This window comes from Acanthochromis polyacanthus, chromosome 1, assembly GCF_021347895.1.
Source record: "Acanthochromis polyacanthus isolate Apoly-LR-REF ecotype Palm Island chromosome 1, KAUST_Apoly_ChrSc, whole genome shotgun sequence".
NCBI classification, from domain to species: Eukaryota; Metazoa; Chordata; class Actinopteri; family Pomacentridae; genus Acanthochromis; species Acanthochromis polyacanthus.
In genome coordinates this window covers 26052332-26068903 of record NC_067113.1, presented here as the reverse complement: position 1 = coordinate 26068903, position 16572 = coordinate 26052332, and the positions used below count along the sequence as shown (strand labels likewise).

Here is a 16572-nt window from a genome sequence, read left to right as displayed (position 1 = left end):
TTCCAAAGATAATTTTATTTGTTAGCCATTTAAATTACAATGTCTTGAATGAACATACTTTCAGCTGTACAAAAAAAAAAGGTATTGTACATAAACAGAGTGAAAGCAAAAGAGTTGACAGAAAAGATGGTCGCATGGTGGTTATGACAAAAAGAAAACAGAGGTTTAATTACAACCATCCACACAACCATGCGATACATTTAAAAAAAATAAACATTTTAAAGAATGTTAAATGCTTCATATCCCATAAATAATGCACTGACAAATACAGCAAAGGGTAAACGTTACAGACAATAGTGTCCGAATCAATATAAATGTGAGGAACACAAGTGTTTGTCTTTGTAAAAACAAAGAATAGAGTCTTTCCGAGCTTTGCAACTTCAATGAACATTTGCCAATTTCCTGGTCCCATTCAAGAAATCAATATTTCATGATCAGATCATATGAAACACAGTCATTGTCTGTGTCTGTCATATGAACACCAGTGATTCACCTGTCTGGTATGTTATGTAAGATGCACATAAAAGAGTTCACTGGTGGGGAAACTGAGGATCTCTGCCAAATGAAGTGATTGACGGTGTTGATTTACAGGATGCCTTCTGGCAGCTTTAAAGTTTCTGTTATTTTTATAGAACTTCAATGGGAATCTTTAACCATCTGTATGCCGTAGCACCTTATGTTTTATGGCAATAACTGAGCAGAAGCGGTTCTTTCTCTTCACATTTGGGGGAGGTTGGTGTTCAAACAAGATAGTGTGACAAAAATTAAAAATTAAAACAAAATCAGGCAGCATGTGTCTTCATATTCATATCTACAAAATGAGTCTACCGCCTCATGGGTCACATATAAGTGTCCGTAGAGGAGCTGGATTACTGCTTGGCTGATACAGGCTGTGTTATAGTACAAATAATGAAATGCTTGAAATGCTAAGGTCGATGTGGGTAAAAAGTTCTCTCAAGAAAACACCTGGAACTGCTTGGAAAGTGGAAAGAAGCTGCAAGTTTGATGGAAAATATTGTATTTATCTTGCTTCAAAACCTTTTTAATCTAAAGCCATTTGCTATAAGACTGAGAAAAACACTCAAGAGATCTTTACAAATCTTCCCTCTAGCTGTTCAACTACTGAATACAGACTGTATTTTTAGGAAGCTAGCACCATCTGCTGAGCAAAAAGGAAATGGCTTCATTGATCATACAGTCCGATTGTCTCATCCAGTCACTGACTAAACCGTTTTGATCTGACACTCTTATCCATAATATAAAAAAAGCAGAACAAATGCCATTGAATTCGGTTTGATACCTGTATTAGCTTAACGCAGTTCTTTGATTCACTTTGATTGCAGCTTTGCAGAATCTTCAGATGACAAAATCCATCACAAAACACCTTCAACAAGAAAAATGTTCCTTCCCCCCCAGAGGTGTGATTTGTACATGCATGGTGGCAATCGTGTTAGTAACATTTGAGCAGAGTTAGTAAATCATGCACCGCTGTTAACCCAGTGAAATTGTCTCTCTTTGATTTCTTGTACGAAAAAAAATCTTCAAGATACATCTGTGCTCTAAAGAATTTGTCAAAAGCAGCACAGGCTCAACAGATCCTCCGTGAGCTCAGAAACAGCGTACATAGCACTAATGCACCTCACGAGTGTACGTCACAAACTCAGTAAATCGCATGCGTCACCGTCTCTAATTATATATTTTTGCGATATCTTCAACAAAGAGCTGAATATTTGTTAGCTTCGTCAAAACTTTTTCTTCATCCTCATCCTGGTCCCTTAAAAATCCTTGCTGTCCCAATGAGCTTTTTTCCACAGTCCAAACGTTTAAGCATCCAGAGTTGAAACTGATTCCCAAATTTGAAAGTTTATCTGCCTGTTTTTTCCCTATTTCATTCATTTCCCAATGCAGTCATAATCGTTGTCTTTGAGTTCTTCATACTGTACATCCAAAAGCTTCAACCTAACAAGCTGTAACTACTGATTAGTGTTGTTCAGTAGGAACAGATTTGAGAGATTTGTCAATGCCCAGCAGTCACATCAACAAGAAAGAGAATCACAAATCGGTCTCTCGTCTCTGGATTCTATTAATCAAGTGTGATCTCTTGCAGCTCCCATATTAAACATTCAATGACGATCACAATCCAGGGGCGTCATTTATGATGCTCCAGGAAAACATTTATTTGTTTATTCCACATGAGTGGTGGGTTCCCATCCTTTATGTCCAGATCTCTGTTGGGACCATGGCCTCCTTTGTTCCAACGGAGGGCATGAGGTTGTGCTCAGACAGGAAGTCCAGAGGAAACTGGACGAGGAAACCGCGGATCTTGCGCAGCTCCTCCTGAGCCCGGCTCAGGTCGGTCTGGGCCAAACCTGGCTTGGACTGGTACTGCTCCAGCTCTGACATGTTTCTCACTAGAGACGAAGGAAGGCAACGGAACACCTGCAGAGAAACACACAGAAAACCTGTATTAACTGAAGCCTGACATTTATCTGTCACTGTCTTGAGATGTTAGGCAATCAGTTTGCTAAAAATGCAACCACTGACCCTGTCATTTTCTGCATGTTGTGTTCTGGTAGACCTGCTTAAGTCAGTGGCACTTTCTAGTCAGATACTACAGCTTTTGCACAAAATACGGAACATATAACTACACAATACAGGATAACTGAGTCCAGAAACCCTAATGTTGGATATTATTAGAAGCTATATGTGTCCACTGAAACAGTAACTTCTGCTTTTCTTTGTATGACTTAAATATTTTCTACTTTTATTTCTTTCAGAACCACTTCCCCACTGTGTGATAGTGATAAATTAAGAATTCAGAACTCCACCGGCTTTATTTCATATCTCTAATATGACACTGTTGCAATGAAACAGCATTTTGATCGAGCAAGTCACAAAATCACAACTGGTCCATCACAGTATGTGGGAGTGAACAAGCTCATCAGGTATTGGATGGGATGTTATTATGAAACTTAGCACGAACAGTTGTGGTTCCCTGATGATGCATCCCAGCAGCTTTGGTAGATTTAGCTTAAACTTAGAGTTTCCACTCAAAGCTTTAGTCTGAGCTGTGACTAAGTGGTAACTTGACAGAGGATGAATCCTTTAGATTAAGGTAAGACAATCTCAGACCCAGACAAATCCTCTGCCAGTATAGCAGTGAGGAGTGTTATTATTTAATGGAAATAGGCTTCTTTGTGGTTATTATAAGAAAACTCTCAAAGTGCTTCTGTTCAGCCATCTGACTTGCTTGTAACTTTGCTATCCGAAACTATTTGTAAATGGCATCCATGAAAATTTACACTGAGATTTTTGTTCATGTATTTCAGTTTGAGGCTGTGGAATATGAAAATAAATGAAAGAAATCATGAAAAATTCCATCTTTGGAAAAAACTGATCACGCAGAAGTCAAGCATTGATATTTTCCGAAGCTGCCTGTCAAATGTGCAAAAAAAAAAAAGTTATAAAGTGCGCCAATGTCTTGGAAAATATTTGATATATAAATTTTACAAATATCTTTGAAAGTATCTATTTTTTATGATATAAAATTTTCAGGGGAATCAAAGATATTCGAGCAGAAGTTAGATTTTTTGAGATGGAATGACCCAAATATCATCTTTTAGTCCACTTGCACTTCAAAGCAGAGGAGGAAATTACAGTGTTTGAGTCTGTATGAAAACATAAATCACAGTTCAGTCCTGTACCACTCACCTTGTTGAGTTCACTAATTCACCAGCTGACTTCTTAAATAAATGTATGTTTCAGTTCGCATATACAAAACAGACTTCTATGAATTTCATCCGGCATCAACAAAATACTTTACTATGATCTACCACATGTGCTTATTTCTAAACCAAATGAATGCTTTTTTGTTTCACCATGTGTATCATCGTCACCACTCTACCTTCTCATAAATGGTAGCGTTGCGGCCAGCTGTAGTCATCCAAACCTCCTTGTAGAAACGATCACTGATGGGATCAGAAAGGTCGATGGTAGTGTCAGTGTGGCCTCCAAGGATAGTCCTGTGTGGACAGAGAGAAGATTGATAATAGAGAAAAGGAACAAAAGATTGAGTAGGTAACTCTTCACATATCAACTATGACTCCAGAAAATTATGTTCATATACAACTCAGTTATGTGTTGAGGGGAACTGTTCTGAATTTCGCTTTTATACAAGTGCAATTTAAGCCCTGTTACAACAAGACCGGTGGGTTAGTTTGAAAGAACTGCAAACTCAGTGATAGGAGGTTGTTGTAGGACTGAATTTCACCCAGAATACCAGGGTTTATGTTCAGCAACCATAGTCAACATCAAAAGCTCGGTTAAGGTTAGACACTAAAATTGCTTGGTTCGAGTCAGGAAAAATGTCACGGTTTTCTATGCAAGACATTTTTGATATATCACCTCCATTTTCTGGGTTGCAAAGGTGGCTAGTTCATCTAACATATGAGTGGTTGAACCAATGAAGTGAATCAATAAAATACATTGCAAAGATAAATTAGTTGTACATAACATCATTTTGTGGAGACAGGAGACATATTGAGAGTATGTTTTTACAATTTCTTGTTTTTTTCATGTACATTTAGTCCTTAGGATGACAAGACAAACCCTGTCCATTTATTAGCTATACCTGCTTCACCTGAAAGAGGTTCGTGGGGCCTAATCAAGCAGACACTCACACAGAGCCAATTTACAGCAATTGATTTTGCATACATGCCGCCCACAAGACAAACTGGAGGCAAACTGTTCCCATAATGCAATATTCCAATGTTGTTCTTCAGCAAACCTTTCCTGCTTTCATGTACAGACAGACACACCTGAAGCATTCCAGGCGTAGCTGAAGAGCATAGGGTCCAGCTTCATATTCCTGGCCGTCCATCACTGAGGGAACCTTCTCAGAGTCTTCCACAATCACGGCCACCTCACTGTCACGTTTACCCAGCATGCTCCTGTCATTGATGTTAGCAGAACCTGCAACACACACACACGCGCACACACACGCACACACACACACACACACACACACACACACACACACACACACACACACACACACACACACACACACACACACACACACACACACACACACACACACACACACACACACACACACACACACACACACACGGCGATTAATGATCATTTTTTTATTATTTTACAAACAAAAGAGCAGATTAAAAGTAAACTTAGAGAGAAAAGACAAGAGCTTAAGTGCTGCACTTCATACACCAGCAGGTGGCACAGCAGAGTCATGTGGCGCTCCTCACATATTTTAGCAGTATTGTTATGCACATTTATTCACTGTACACATGGCGAAAGGAAAAGAAGCTTTTGCCACGTTTTGGTGGTGCCGAGGCAGAACGGTCGGTCGCCCCAAATAGTAGCAGGAGAAGAGAATGTGACAGAAGGTGAGATGAGAGACAGACTGACCAATGATGACAGTGTTGTCGTCAACGATGAGCATCTTGCTGTGGACGTAGATGAGCTCAGTGACCAGACGTCCCTCCAGCTCAGCGTGAGTCCGCAGACCGGCGAAGGAGATGTAGTTCATCCACTGATCGTCCACTAAGGAAACAAGGGCAGAAGAATTTTAACATGTTGCACTTAATATTTGGTACCAAAACACGGACTTTCACAGCTTATTCTTGAACCTACTCTCTTTTTTCAGCTGGGAGATGATAGAATATTCTCCTCGGATCATTGTTCTGAGAAGACAGGAGATTAAAACTCATCAGACAAGCATAGAAGTGGATTTTGTGACAACCGTTCCACATCTGCTTTCTCATTTCCCTTCTGTCTTCCTCTTTCAAATAAAACTTCAATGAACGGCTCACGTGGTGTACCTGTAGTTGAAGTGCATGACGGCCTGGATGGCGTTCCCTCCTCCTGTGGTGATGTCGCCCTCAAAGCCAGGAAGCAGAGGAGTGACCACATAGACGCGATACTTCTTACCCTCCCTGTGAACAACCATATATCATCAACACTATGAGAGAAGACTAATCCTGTTTATACAAGTGGAGAATATCTAAAAAGCACGTCCTACAATCTCTTTCAAAAACACATGGCTTAAAAAATGCCAAGTACTTATGTGCCCTGATGACCCTTTCGATGATGGCGTCTCCGATCTTGTTGTACACCGTCCTGTTGTCGGCGCAACTGATGAAAAACTGGTTCTGTGAGAAGAAAGCGAAAGCGCACAATTTGGAGTTTTGTTACAGACTAATGCAACGTTCACTTTCACAAAGTACACCCATGCCCGACATATAGTAATTACTGACATCAAAGCGAGTCACAACAGAGCTACATCATTACTGACATTAGTCGCAAACCTCTGAAGAGTTTGACTTTTAAGTTGTCACTCATATTTTTTTGAATAAACAAAGGAACAGATCAGTTTCTATTTTCACATCCTGGACCCTTTGCTGCTTTACCTCTATGTAGATGTAGTGCTTGCTCTTGGCGATGACCTGGATGTAGGCAGTATGGATGGACTCCTCGTGGTATTTTATGCCGGCCGACCAATCCGATGCAGACCGCAACGCCTTAAAAACACAGAAACTGCTTCGTTACAGAAGTAAAGCTCAACAGAGATGCATCTTCCACCCATTTCATCACACGTTTTCTCTAATGTAGTCTACATGAAAACCTCAAGGATGATGTATGTAGGAGAAATGATAAAGATTACAGGCTAGGGCCTTCTAGTGTGATTATATTCCAAGTGTTGGAACAAAATATTGTTGTAGTGAATTTATAATCCAACTACCATTACTTTGGTCTCACTATTGTCATAGTCTGGTTTAGACTGGATTCTGCACTATTCAGATTCCTTGGCTGAGGAGTTCCTGTTATCTTCATGAGAAGCTGAGACTGTAATGCCTGAAGGAGAAATGTAACAATAATTTGTATTGTCTTGTTTGATTCCTGGTCAAACCTCTGAACACGAGCCTGGTGTATGAGCTCCGCCCTTTCAGCTGAAATATTCACGCTGCATTTCTCTTCTTTATGATTCATCATTCCTCTATTTTTTTTTTTTTTTTTTACAAAAGACTGTTGCACCCTGATTGTTTTTACTATGGCTCATCCAGATTTCCACAAATTTCCACAGGGTTGAACAGTTGTTAATAATACTGTACCTTACATCAATTAATATCAGTTATCTAAAGGTTAAATTTGTGATTCAAGAGAAAGATGGCTGACATTTAGCTAGTTGGCATGTTTGGATAGTTAACATGTGGCAGATTCACCATCCCTCTCATTCCCACTGACCTCTTTCCTCCCATCTCCTATCTCTGACTCCCTTTTCTCCCTTTTCTGTGTACAAGCATGAATGTGCGAAAGTACAGGACACGCTGCAACAGTGTTGTGCAGATAAGGCTGAACTGCATACAAAAACTGGATTTTTTTCCCAGCATACACACAGAATGGACAGCTAGCGGACCACATTTGATAAAATGTATGTGTGATGGCATGGCGGACTCTACCCTTAATTAAGAATTTTAATGTAAATAAAAAGCCTGCTTTCTCTCAGATCTGTCTTAGTTTCCATTACATTCCACATTATAATTATATATATACACATTAGGCAACGCTTCAAAATATAATAAACAATAATCCAAACTCAACATACAACTGGTCTTCTCTTCTGACTTAGAGAAAAAATAAACAATTCCATTTTTTTATTGCCATGGTTGAAAAAGGGGTACATTTTGTACCAAATGTTTTTGAGCTGTTCAGGGTTTGAGCTGATCCACATCCTAGTCAGGTGTGGCTTTAAATCAATCAATCAGTCACTTAAAATTTATTTATAGAGCACTTTACAACACTCAAGGCGACCAAAGTGCTTTCCAGTTAAAATCAAACAGTAAAATGTTTGATAAAGCACAGTGGTCAGATAATGTGACCAGTAAGCAGACGCTCCTTTGACCAGTGACTATAAAAGATCATCCTTACATGCGGCTTTGTTAAAACGACACAACGCTAAAGATGACAAGACAAAGATAAGAACAGACTGTTGGAATGCTGGATGCTGCGTGTCAGTTAGGACCAAATCCAGGAACTAGAATGTCCACAACTGCACCGTTTGTCGTCTAAGAAATCGCTTCAGACAGAACGGTACACATACAATCTCCTCCATGATACTCTGGGTGGTGTCTTGACTCCACAACCCAGTCACCCCCAAAAATATCCCCCAACTTCACCAAGTCCTCCAGGAAGAGTGGATTCTAGAAGCCAGCAATGAAAACCATATGGACTCTATGCGTCACAAATGTGTGATTCCTTACTTATATTTGAGTTCAGTTTACATATTTGGATGATTTAATGTCACAGCACACGCTTTTTAAAAAGCATAATAAGCTGTTTATTGCGTTCACTGAGGTGTCACTTCAAAAACACAGAAACACTGAACAGGTCAGACTCAAAATAATAAATCCAAGCGCTCCTTCACTTTGATCTAAAACCTTGTGAAGGGATCTTCAGGCACTTCTTATTTTAGACAAGCATCTCAGTCAGAGGTCGGTTGCTTCTGGCTAAAAATCCTGTCAATCACAAGTGCAAACCTTTATAGTTATATAACTTTCTGGCCCATAGAGAGTTTCTTTCCCGTTTCATCTCTGTCCAGCAAAGCTTGACTGCACACTTGGATATGGGAGATGTGGGAAAGTGGGAGTTTGTCCTGCCCGTGTTGTTGCATTTTCTCTTTAATTTCCTACCAGTTTGGTTCATGGTGGGATTTTTTTTTTTTTTTTATCTCAGTTTCTCATTTTGTGTGAAGACAAAACCAACAATTTCCACAATGTTTTGCTTTCTATGAGCACAACAAGTTACACGTGTGCTTGGCGTGTTCTCCCACCTGAACTTTGGCATTAACACATCCGGGAACTTGGTATCTGATCTCATTGGCGCCGGAGTGAGACTTGGGGAGCAGGAATGGATACGACAGGGAGCGGTACTTTGGCTTCATGATCTGTCGAAGAGAAAAATGGAGAATTTCAGCAGGGAGAAGGTAAATATGTAGTCAGAGAGTGAGAGAGGAGGAGAGCTGGAAAAGAAGGAAAACATGGAGGGAAAAGCTGTTGCCAGGGAAAGTGAGCGTGAAGATTAGGGCATTTTTTCCACTGTTCCAGTCAAACATTTCCTATGATGGAGCCAGGGTAGTGTTTATTGTCCTGCTTTATTTTTATGTCAACAAGTCATGAGTTCCCCTACTAGTTTAACATGAGGTCCCCACTACTTGCTAACTATGTATTTGAATTAGAAAGGTGGCTAAAGTCTATCAATAAAAGACCCTTTGTTGTAAAAACCCCGGTTAAACAAATTAATCCTTAAGTCCTGATCCTGCTCTACATCCCTGAGTGTGTTTGTTAGTGTCCACAGTGTGCAGGTTGCAGTGCCTTAGTGAAGTTCCAGCGCTGAATGAAGTGTCTCGCCACGTCTCGGGCGCCTCTGCCGTGAACCACTGAGGCGATGTCGTGCCAAGGCATCCTGGGAGTTGTGTACCTGTCGATGAAGTCTGCAAGCCCCCCAAAAAAGACCAGCAGGATGGGAGAAAGAAGCACGGAGGGGTCAGAGAGTTTAGAAGAGAGGATAAAGTGGAAGAATTGTTGCAAGTGTTTCATGGCACTCAGCTCTACTTCCTATTCAATTTCCAGATGTGTATATGTTTCCATATATACACTGGTTTAAAATAAGTGTTCAGCATTGGGCAGCGACTTCTTTTTAATAAGAATTTTGGGGTTTAGGAGTAGAGGGAGCTTGTTCGACATAAATGAGAGGGTTATGTTTGTGGATATGTATGTGCCAGACCATCAAAAGGTTTCTCCAGCTGGATCCAGTCTTTGTACACAAAGTTGCAGTAGTCTTTCCCATGCCAGAAGCGAGTGTTTCCCTGCAACTCTCCGACACCCGTTTTCAGGCTTCGCACTGAGCCACTCCCTGCACACATGCAAATAAAAGTTGAAAATGTGCATGTTTCTAGCACGAATTCCCACAAATGCGATAATTCTCTTGAATTTTCTCTCTGCCTTCACAGACCTGCGCTGTCCACACTGCTCACGCTGTCCACATGCTGCAGGTTGTGTTTGTGCAGGTGTCTGTATATGCTGAAGCGAACTATCCTGTTGCGGCCGATTCCCTTCAGCTTCGGTAAATCCGTCGGATCGCTGGGCGGCGTACCTCGTCCGTTGCTCTGAGAGACGCCATCAGTGGAGGACACGCCTTTAGCAGACGGAGTGTTGGTAGAGCTGGCCTAGAATCCAGAAAACAACAGGGGATGCAGTATAACTCATCTGCCTGTATATTATACAGAAGCAATGATTGCAGTGTAATGAAACAGCACTGCCATAAACTGTTTTATGACTGTCATTTCGGAGACTGTTGTTGTTGTGTGGCGCTGAATCGTGATGCATTATAATGCTGAGCGGAGTTGAAGTCACGACCAAGTTACAAACAATGGATAGGTGTGATGTTGTGTGGGTGGAAGTCATGGGTTTCTTAAAATCAAAAGGATTTATAGCCTGAGGAGCACACCAACCTTGAATTCTATCTTTTTTTTCCCCAAAAAACACTGTATTAATCATTGGGAAATCACGAAATTCTAAACCCTTTTTTGAATTGAGCAGCAAATGCAACAATTTTGACGAAAGGTTTCACTTTTTTACTAATTTTCAAGGCTCCATCTTACCACTCTAACAGGTTCATCAATCAAAACATTAGGATGTTTTTTTTGATACCGAATTGAGCATGTCAAGTAGACGATGGACATTGACCTGAACAAAGAGATGCTCCATGTATCAAAGAGAGACAACAAAACTTGAAAGACGTACAATCTGTTCCAAATTTTGTTCCAAAGGCTTAAAAATCTGATTGCAAAATCAAGGATCCTCTGGATTCTTGTTAAAGTGATAGATGGTGATTTTTGGCAAATTTTGAAAATAAATTTTCTGTATATTGTGATTCAAGTAGTCTGAGAAGAAACTAGACGTCTGCACCTCCTTTAGGGTTTATAAAATCAAGAATGTGACGGAGACTTGGGCCAATCAGAAGTCTTCTCAGAACAAGGGTGTTATTTATATTGGCTGTTCCATAAAAAAAAACCCGAATCAGTGCTGGAAAAGTTGTTATTGCAGCATTGTTAAAGCAATAACCACAAAAGACTTCAAGACTTATCTCACCTGAGAGGCAATTGGAGAGAATGTTTCGCTATATAAAAAGTCAGATGACAAATTCCTGGGTTGGTCTGATGAAACCAATCAATGAAACTTGTGTCGTATCACTCACGGGGGCTTAAGATGTAGAAAAAATGAGAAAAAGCTGCAGCAGAGAAGGACCGTATCTTCAAATTCTGCTGCTTTCTTCCCTCCCTTCTCAAGACTTCTGGCAAGTGCAGCTTGAAGAAATATTGACTTTAAGGTCGGTAGCATATAATAAGTTTGTGTAGTTGTGTTTGGGAATATGTTAGCTCCACTGAAGTTAAGAGGGTTATTTGCCAGCTGGCAGTGTGACAGCATTTGCTCTTTTCATTCCTTATTTATGCGCACAGTCCGTCACCACAGGCTCCTACTGAGGATACATGCAGCGCTGCTTCTTCATTCCCTCTGAGAGCGAATGAAATACTTTCCTCTCCTCAGGATTTTTAATTCGTGCTATTTGTCAGGAGATGAGAAACACATTTTTTTTTTGCCAATAAATCCTAAAGTGTGGAAAGGACATTTTAATTAGCCGTGTGTGTTCCTGACCTGCTCCATCGCCACAGAGCGAGTCACGCTGCCCACATCCGTCAGCCGGTGCTCTCTGTCGTCCCAGCGACCGTACGCCAGGTCGATCCCGCCCACAAAGGCCACCGATTGGTCGATAACTACAATCTTCTCGTGATGTGCCCACAGATAGACGGAGGAGGAGACATGGTCTGGATGACGCATCACCTGGACACACAGCACATGTACTTGTATATATGATACACTGACAGGATGTGAGTTACAAAAAAGCGCACATATAATTATGTATTTGATTATATGACAGGCTGATGGAACCATGACATTGACTAAGGAAAATGGACATACCCATAATCCCTCCACTTACCTTGATGTTAGGGTGCAGGTGCATAAGCGTCCGTTTGCTGTAGCCTGAGTTGATGCCGAGGGCGAGTTCCACCTCCTTATACAGCATTACAAAGACCCGCACTCCTTGTTGCTGCGGACAAACACATGACAAATAGATGTGACTTCACATATTTAATTGAAAATACATCATGAATCCTTTCTCAGACGTAATTAATCAATCAAGATAGCTGTTGCTGAACAAACACATCACTTATTGCAGTAAAATAGTAAAGAAAGAACCCTTAAAAACATGTGTTTAGAGACTAATTTGTAAAAGCAAAGGGAGCAAACAGAATCAATTTGATATCATGCCATGTACAGTGATTTTTAGATGTTTTCAGGTACTTGCACTAAAGTTAAAGTATTAATATCACACTGTGAAAATGCTCCATTGCAAGTAAAAGACACACATTAAAAAAATTTACTTGAGTAAAAGGTTTATCAACAAAATTTACTCTTCATTGTGCAGTAAAATGGTCGCTGTCAGTTTTTCTTTTACATATGTTTTGTATGTGTACCTTGCCTTTTATGGCTGTAGGTGCTTCAGGTTAAGCTAATTTTAACTAGTTCATTTGCTGCCCACTGGGTAGATTGATTTACAGCAATTGTATAAAATAATCATGTTTGCAATGCCAATGCCCTGTGAAAACCACATCCATCCAAAACGTCATGAACTCAATAAAACTGCTTGTTTTCAGCTCTGTGACAACACATTTTCCAGGTAATCTCATAGGTTTATAGAGCAGTTTGTTTAGCATAAGAAGTAGGAAAATTCCCCCAATTTGTGAAGGAACATTTATTCCTAAAGTTCATTGTAAATATTAAAAAATCAAAGAATTTTGAGAAATGTGGACAATAAGGGTATGGAGGGGAAAAAGTAATCTGAAGAGTAACAAGCAACTAAAGATGCTAGGCAAATGTAGTGCGGTGAAATGTACAATATTTTCCTCAGAGAGCAGGGAAGTAGAAGTATAAAGCTGCTGAAAGTGAAAAATACTCAAGTAAAGTACAAGTACCTGAAATTTGTACACAAATTGAATACATGTACCTTACAAGATGTTGGAAAGTTCTGTATATTGCGTATATATTACCTTCATGTACATGTCAGATGATAAATCCTGCTTATTTATTTAAATGGTGAATTCTAGTTGTATTTGATGCAAATGAGTAGTAAAACAATTCTAGTTTCTTCTTGTATAAGAAACTCCTTCTGGTTCATTCTGAATAAGGATTTTTAGCACCTGTAAGCACATGTGGACATTTTTATTAAGAGGTTTCTTAACTTTATCTTCATCTCCACTGTCTTCAAGTGCTTGCTCACAGGGAACCCGAGGGTTTCTCTCTAATATTGCAAGGTCTTCATTTTAACTTTTAATGTGCCTTTAGAGGACTATTCGCGCTTCTTTCGGTCAAATAGATTCAAAATGTTAATCTTTTATCTCACATGGAGAGCACTTTGGTTTGAGCCCTCTTGTTTCAAAAGTGCTTTTTAAATAAGAGTGACTTGATGAAGTTTAAATGTTAACATTTTTGAAAAGTGTGAATTTATACATTGAAAAAGTCACATACTGTGTTTTCTCATCGTGCAGTGAAAATGTGCTCAGCACTCATTTGCCCCGAATGATTACTTACTGCTTTGCGTTTGAGGATACAGTCCAGCCTCCACCGGTTGCCCTCGACAACAGGTCTCTTCAGGAAGATCTCTGGACTCAGCCTGATGAAAAGAGTAGGAAAGACATAAGCCAACCAAAAGTAATACAGAAACATAAAGAAGGACAAACAGATAAAGAAACAGAATCATCAGTCTCCTTCATGGGATGTTTACTTCCCCCTGACATCATGTTATAGTCTCATGAGTCACTCACATTGGCATCCTGAGCTGACATGTCTACAGTGCCATTGGCTCACGTTACACAAGCCGACACTTCATTAGTAAAGACCATAAGCCCCGTGATTACCGCCTTGGAACACAGGGATTCCAGTCATGTCTAACAGTTGCACACTCAGCTCTGAGGGACCAAAAACTATTATATTTGAAATTACAGTGGTGAGAATATTATAACGGCGTCAGTGGGGACAAATAAGGGGTTATTTCCCTCCAGAAAATGCCATTAAACCACTATTAAAAATCTAAAAAGCAAGGAAGAGTGGTGAGTCAAACCACAGGCAAGGAAATGCTTCGTTCCTATGCACAACAGTCAAACCGATTATATGTGACATTTGATTTGCATCTTTGTAACACCATCTGCCAGGTTATTGTATCCTCTAGGGGACATACAGTGTAGACGGCAACTGTGGTGACAGTTTTTACATGAGACAAATGAGCTTTTTGTCATTTTGAGGAGGAAGTCTTCCCCTTCTGTTTCATGTTTGACTCTTTTCTGACCTCAAACATTGTCCAATTGTATTGGATGTCAGGAAACGCAGAGATAACACCTAATCATATCACAACGGTTTAGAAGGAGGCTGAGAAAAGACGGAGAGAGACAAAAAGGGGTGTAGCAGAAGCGTAACCAGATATCGAGACTTATCTTTCTGTTGGTGGATTTCTGTTCTCATTGTGGGGATGTAATTAGAGCCAGTACCTTGTCCCAGATCTTTAGCAGGTGAGGACTTCTGGTTAATCTATAATGTGATGCGTTACAGCACTGTACGACGCTAACTGGGATCACAGTGTCAAGTTGTCTTCTTAGTCTTTGGCAGCAATTTCACCCTAAGTGTCTTTAAGGAGATACTAAGATACAAGTCAGCCACGATTCTATAGATTTTAAAGCTGGTGCTTCATACTTCTTATATTTTCAAGGCATAATCTACATGCAACAGATAGTATGAGGCATACTTTTTGCAGCAAACACTTGGTATTAGCATAGATGCAAGATTCTATAACGTTACATATCACATCTCCCCCTCCTCTTAAAGATGGAATGGGCTTTGCGCTCCTTTTCCCTTTTTGTGTGATTAACCTCCATCTGGTTTTGTATGTAAATTAGCATGTGCAAGTCGCTGTGTCAGACTCAGCCTCTGATCAGTTTCTCACTTTGACTGCTCCTCCTCCATCCCGTTTTAAATCCTCATTGATTAGTTTCCTTTGTGACACATACAACACATTCATTTTGCCCCTCGAGGCTGGGCCAGATTCACAGTTTTATTTGCACATTTTGTCAACTTGTATTTCAATGACAGGTTGGACACCAGGTTTAGGGCTGCCTGGAACCTTTGTTTGGATAGTAAGCAGCGCGCGGTTTTGATTTTGACTATTTTGTCGTTCATTTTATTCATTTTTTTTTAATGAGATGCATCCACTTGCATTCATCCCTCGTTTAGTGGAATTTGTGCTGATTATTTTTTGTTTGCCACAAAAATCTATTCTTCATTAAAATCACAATCAACTTTTTTTTTTTTTTTTACAACCACGACCATCTGTTTGTTTGCTACTTCCCTTAACAACCTGGATTGTAACACCTATGATATAATTCCCACACTTATTTAGCCTTACGTCCAAAATCTAAATATTTTTCTTAATGCTTCTCATGCAATAAAAATCACACAGCTAGAATGAACGTATTTTACCTCACTGGGTATCTCTTATTGCTTCTAAAACCACCACAGATACCACATTACAGCCTCCCCTACACAGCTTTTGATCTGCATGATGCTCCTTATGAATATGAACTCCACTTCTGTCACATGACACATTCAGGTCAACCAGATATCATGACCAGTTTTCCATTATTTCCATCATTTGAAGCCACTAATAACAGCATATGCTTTTTTTTTTTTTTTTTAATGGTATTTCACATCTGCTGGATTATTATTCTGTCAGATTTGGAAAAAACTGTGACAGCATTAGATGGAAAAGTAAAATGGGCACCAACAGAATAGATGATAAGACCTTTATGATTCAGGTGTTTTTTTCTGTTTATTTGATATCTGGCCTGTTCACACACACTAAAACTCACCACCAGTCTGTGATGAAGATCTCCTCTTTCGCCTCCTCCAAAGCATCGGCCACATCCTCCATGTACGTCTTTCCATTCACATACCTGCATAAAAAAAAGATGTTAATGTCACACTTGCCACATGTACTTGCTGCTGATACATATACAAACAAGCATTGAATATGCAGTGTTTCAAGTTCGACAGCAGAGCAACTTCTGTCTTTTCGAGCTCACTGTCTGACCACAGCTTTTACTCAAAACCGCCTCTAAGCCACAATTAAGCACAACTTCCCTGACTCACTTCACTGTGCAACACCCTTGCAAGCTGAAGGCGACACCCATAGTCGTGTCATCATGACATAACTGTTTTTTTTAACACTCTTTTTCCATCTGCTCACAGGACAACAACACGTCTCTCTAAATGTTTCTCCCGTTCTTCCTTCTGTGCAAAAAAGACAACGTAATGTGGTTATCGCGCAGATGATTCAATATCACAGAATCTGGCAGCTGAGGGGGAGAGAATGCAAATAAAG

General features: G+C 40.0%; 1 protein-coding gene across 1 annotated transcript in view; it reads right to left on the bottom strand.

Moving 5' to 3' along the window:
- pld1a (phospholipase D1a) overlaps positions 1-16572 on the bottom strand; it is a 39897-nt gene continuing 23325 nt past the window's right edge. Inside the window, exons 11-26 of the mRNA XM_022223069.2 lie at positions 16061-16144; positions 13734-13815; positions 12082-12192; positions 11739-11924; positions 10036-10249; positions 9808-9936; positions 9396-9514; positions 8855-8968; positions 6435-6545; positions 6088-6176; positions 5847-5960; positions 5659-5708; positions 5434-5568; positions 4818-4971; positions 3905-4022; positions 1-2439 (exon numbers count right to left, since the gene is read on the bottom strand). Coding sequence (XP_022078761.2) covers positions 2215-2439; positions 3905-4022; positions 4818-4971; positions 5434-5568; positions 5659-5708; positions 5847-5960; positions 6088-6176; positions 6435-6545; positions 8855-8968; positions 9396-9514; positions 9808-9936; positions 10036-10249; positions 11739-11924; positions 12082-12192; positions 13734-13815; positions 16061-16144 — 2035 coding nt within the window. The 3' untranslated portion in view covers positions 1-2214. The remainder of the gene's footprint in view (positions 2440-3904; positions 4023-4817; positions 4972-5433; positions 5569-5658; positions 5709-5846; positions 5961-6087; positions 6177-6434; positions 6546-8854; positions 8969-9395; positions 9515-9807; positions 9937-10035; positions 10250-11738; positions 11925-12081; positions 12193-13733; positions 13816-16060; positions 16145-16572) is intronic.